Below are 4967 nucleotides of genomic sequence, written 5' to 3' on the forward strand. Positions count from 1 at the left end.
TTACAAACTTACTAAACTACGAAATTGCCCGATATAGCAACATTCGAAGTGCGATTGTCATAAAACTTTGGGAAAAGGCCATTTACAGTTTGAGAATTTTCGGAAAAATGCAAAACATCAAAAATATTGACATGAAAAATCGAAGTTTTTTCCGGCCTCCGACCACTGTGAGACGTTCAGACATTTTTTTCGCTGGTGTACGTGGCTTTCCGTAACAGTCGTTAGAGATGCAGAGGTAAACTCCCCAAGTAACAAAATTAGTTTGATCGAAGTTTTATAGTGCCAAAACAGGCACTTTAAAACATTGACGTAACAACATTGGTCGGTCTCTGGCAACAACGATTGTAACACTTCCTTCTTTCAAGCTCAAGTGTTTTGATTTTCGAGTTTATTCTATAATGTTTACGCTTTTGTAATTTGAATTGCGAGTTTTTATCTAGGGTTTTCAATTGCATACGATATTTACTTTTAAATTTATCAAGCATATTTAGTAGTCCGAAGAAATATGTGCCAAATTGTTTCTGTTATACTATCTTTTTCTAGAAATATATCCTGCTATCAGCCTCTTTTTTTTATCTCATGTTAACTCATGACAATCTCAACTCCAATTGAAGTCAGGTTATTGATAGATAAATTAAATAATATTCAAGATCACAACAGAGAACTACTTTCCTCTCGTAGTAAACTAACGACGTCATATTGAATTACATTATTCTCATCGAAAAGCATAAGACTTTGTAAGACAGACTTACATGCACTGTAAGGCAGATAAAATGACAACAAAAGGGAGATAAGTACAATTGATTGAAGTTACAATACTGATTGTTACCGGCTCACATCGGATATAATAGAAAAAACGATTCAACACAACCGGATGAAATTGAAAAAGGTCATATTTTCTGATAATTTTTCTTTTGCGTATACACCTAATATTTCACGCTTCAGAAATTGAGAATAGTATATACAAAAATAGCTAGATATTTATTTTTCTCAAACCAAGCATCACTGACCGTAACAAAAAATATCCGCGGTAATAATATATAATGTAAAGTGAACTAATTACATATTACGGCTTTCAGATCCGTTATTGAAATGTCGCAATTTTTAAAGATTTTTTTCTTTATAGATTTTATTCGCGACTAAGCCATCAACAAAGCAAAGCCAAGCATTTTATATTATAATTTTGCAATTATTTGGATTTTTCGGCAAGGTTAATTTCGTACATGCGTTTTCTATGTGCACAGCATTCGGAGTGCTAAGATAATCAGATACTACGATATTAGATAATCCAACGCTTTGTGTTTGTTATTTTCAAACTTGAGTAACGCCTCTGATATTTTCGCTTCCTCAAAACCAAGATCCAGCAGCTCACTCAACGGTATTAGGTGCTCCACAATCTTGAAAAAACAAAAAGAAAAACTGATTATAAAATGTGATAAAACATAAAATGGAATGCATACCTTTTTATCATCGCTACCTATTCGCTTTAGTACAGCTGCAACACGTTCCAACGGAAAACCCATTGAACCTATACTTTTGACTAGGTTTTGCTCCGCTAACGAGAGCTGGTTATAAACTGTGAAATCTTGCTCCATTGGTGTTACGGTAGATGATTTTTCCGATTTTATTCCTGACAGAGAAACAAAAATTGACTATTTAGTTACATTTTTAATCATTTGCTCATACGCAAGTGTGGATGAAAATTAAAATTTGAAGATTTCCATCGCATTCAACCGTGCGCATATTTCTAACCTACTTTACGCGTAAAAATTTGGGTGTGGCCTTTCACTGTCAACTCAAATAAGTTTCAAATATAGTTGTAATGACTTTTGATAATCTTTAAAAAAAAAAAAAAAACTGAACTTAAATAGGAACAAAAGAAAAAGGTGCTACGATTTGCGCACGAATTTACGGTGCAGTCTCCATCAAAAACAAGTTTATTTTGTTTATTTTGAGCGATTAAAAAGGTTACGAATTGGTTCAAGAGTGGATTAGGGACGAATGACCGTTTGGGGTTGAAGTCCCTTCAAAAGAAATCAATCAATCAAGAGTGGATGTGACAGAAATATTTCGAACAATTTTTACTCATATTCGCATATGAACAATTTAATGAATGAAACAACCTAAAATTTTATCTTGTTCTCATTCGATCAATAATGTTCTGTTCGGTGCATCTATTATTGAGAACAATATTCACGGAAGCAAAACACACTTACCACTATCCTGTTTCTGTACATCAATCGATTGGCTGTTGTTTCTTGTTCTTCGCTGGGCAGAATCCTTCACCTCTTCATCCAATTGACGCACGATATCGGGCACGCTTTTGGATTTCGATTTACTCATAGCCGTTGCCGCTGAACTCGATGCATCTGTTGGATGCTCACTGACATTACCAGCACCATAAGCTATTGATGCAGTTGAAACTGTCACATCTGTCTTTGGTTGCATTGCATAGCTGTAGCTCCCACCAGATGAAACTTGTTGGGCATATGCGTTGTAAAGAAACGAAGGAGCATACGTAGGCTGGGATGCAGAGCTTACTGATAAACTGGTATAGGGGTAATAGTTATATGCTGCTGGGGATCCGCTGCTCTGAGTGTAGGGTTGATATTGCGACTGTGGCCCTGACTGATAGGAAGTATTAGTAACTGTCTGGTATTGATTGAGCAACGTTCTATTGACTGTTGTAGGTGCGTAACAAACGGAAGGGACAATTGAAGATTGACCATATTGCCCATATGTGTAGTGGTAACTATTCAACGCACTATAGTAATCATTCGACGAGGACGTTTGCTGTTGCTGTAATGGTGTAGGATAGGCTACATGCTGATAGTGTGCTTGTTGATCATAGTTTAACTGTGGACGCTCTGCTATTGTTGCCTTCGGTTCAGGAACGTGTACCTTTCGGTCCATGATTTCTATTTCATTTTTGACAGCTTCTTCAGTTTTCATTTCTGGACAAGAATCGGAAACGTTTAAATTTAGTACCTGTGCCAATATATCCAAATCGTTTATTGTTTTCAACTCCATGTTATCAAACGGACTTGATGTATCGTTTTCAAAATCCGAATAATTTATTTTATTATATCCACTGCTGCTGTTGTTATTGTTGTTGTTAATAAGACTGGTCTTTTTTGGAATGCTATAACTAATGTGTGAATTAAGATCAATCGTTTTGTCACTAGTTTTTGTTACGGACATATCTGGGAGTACCGTGGGAATCAGAATAGAATCAAAATTGGTCATCTGCCTATGTTGACCAGCCACAACCGTTTGAACATGTTCTTCGGATGATCCTGACGGATTCGAATCATCATTTTCTTCCGAATGTTCTTCTTCATCGCTTGCACTCGATAAGTCATCTGTATTAGGATACGAAATTTGATTCAACTTACGCTTTTGCTCTTCTTCAATAAAACGTATCCGTTCTTGTTCTTTCAATCTAAGTCGCTCTTCTCTTTCGTATCGCTCTTTTTCCTTTGCAGCACGCCATTCGGTAATCCGTTTTAATACCGTTTCTTCTAGCATAAAATCATAAGTGTGAGAATATCGAACACTGTCAGCACCATTTTCAAATTGAGCTAATCGATTGGTCACACTTTGTGGAAGGCTAATTTTCGGAGGAGGTTTAAAACTCTCCGATATCTTCACCGGGACCCCGTCCATGAAGCTGGGTGGGCTTCTTGACATTTTATTACGTTGGACTTTAGTGATAACATTCGATACCTCGTTAAGTAAGATAATGAGTTTATAAGTTGGTCAATTTTATATTACTAATAACTTCACAAATTGAATTAATCACTTCTCCTATGTCCTTTCCTCTACATAACTAGAATGTGTTCTCGTTACAGAACTGAGGACGAGCATTAAAAAAATAATACAATTCTATTGTTGACATTCTGATTGGTTGTAATGCGATAATTTGAATAGATTACAGTCTAGCAACATAGAAAACTATTGCGAAAAGCAAAATTTTAGAAAACACAAAACGAACGAAAAATATTTTCTCTGCCGTGATAATGGCATGTAGATTGTCAAAACATGTGAGAACACGCTGTTCTTCTTGTACGTAAACTTGAGTATAAAACCCTCACGAGCAGCATGACAAAAGGTCGTAATCGTCGTAATAGATCATTGAACGATGACGTCACAGAGAGAGAGAAGAAAAGATACTTGACAGTAAGAGGAAGGTTTGTTTCTTGGGAGCTGTGTGGCCGCAAGGTTACAAAGTCCGCTTTGTCAAGCGGATGGTCGTGGGAATCACGAAAGGCTGAAAGCTATATAAGGCTGAAAAACACGAAAAGCTGAAAAATCATAAGACTGAAAATTCACAAATTCATTCCAAAAAAAACATTCGCAGCCTACGGCCGACTCGATTTTCTAAAATGTATGCTGTCCATTGCACAAACCAGTTATTACTCAAACATTAAACTTTGTCACCGTGTGATTTGTTATTCATGTGTTCGAATTTTTCAATGATAATGATTTAAGTTACAAAAGTCTCAACCTTTCGTACATTCAGCCTTCCGTATATGATACCCCGAAAAAAAAAAATAACATTAACAAAACATAAAAAAAACCTTAAAAATTGCTGTAACTGTACATAGTTATACCATAACTTAACTATGTTTTGACGTTGGACTAACGTCTATATCGAAGTTAGGCACCTGAATTTGAAAATCTAGTAATTCAACCGGGGAAAACCAGGGAAAAGTGGTCAGGTTTTGAGCGTTTATATATCAGTCATTTCTTTTCAGAATTTCGAGGTTTTGGCATCAACCGATCAGAAATTCTTTTACGGTTGAATTTATGTAACAAAAATAACCTATTGTTCGAGATACACTATTGAAAAATTGATAAATCACATCGATTGTCTAAATCATACCGTGCAACCAATCACCACCTCTCTTCACAAGCACAGTCGACACTAACGGATACAACCTATCTGACTTTGTAAACAGTCTCGA

The 4967-nt window shown here is 36.0% G+C and overlaps 1 protein-coding gene across 1 annotated transcript; it reads right to left on the reverse strand.

The window, feature by feature from the left end:
* Positions 1-875: 875 nt before the first annotated feature.
* On the reverse strand, positions 876-4040 carry LOC129731722 (uncharacterized). Its single transcript, XM_055691946.1, has 3 exons — positions 2217-4040; positions 1461-1630; positions 876-1397 (listed from the first exon to the last, which is right to left on the reverse strand). Exons 1-3 carry the CDS (start codon positions 3688-3690, stop codon positions 1272-1274), a joined length of 1770 nt encoding a protein of 589 aa, XP_055547921.1. The 5' UTR covers positions 3691-4040; the 3' UTR covers positions 876-1271.
* Positions 4041-4967: the final 927 nt, after the last annotated feature.

Source organism: Wyeomyia smithii, chromosome 3 (assembly GCF_029784165.1).
Source record: "Wyeomyia smithii strain HCP4-BCI-WySm-NY-G18 chromosome 3, ASM2978416v1, whole genome shotgun sequence".
Taxonomy (NCBI): Eukaryota; Metazoa; Arthropoda; class Insecta; order Diptera; family Culicidae; genus Wyeomyia; species Wyeomyia smithii.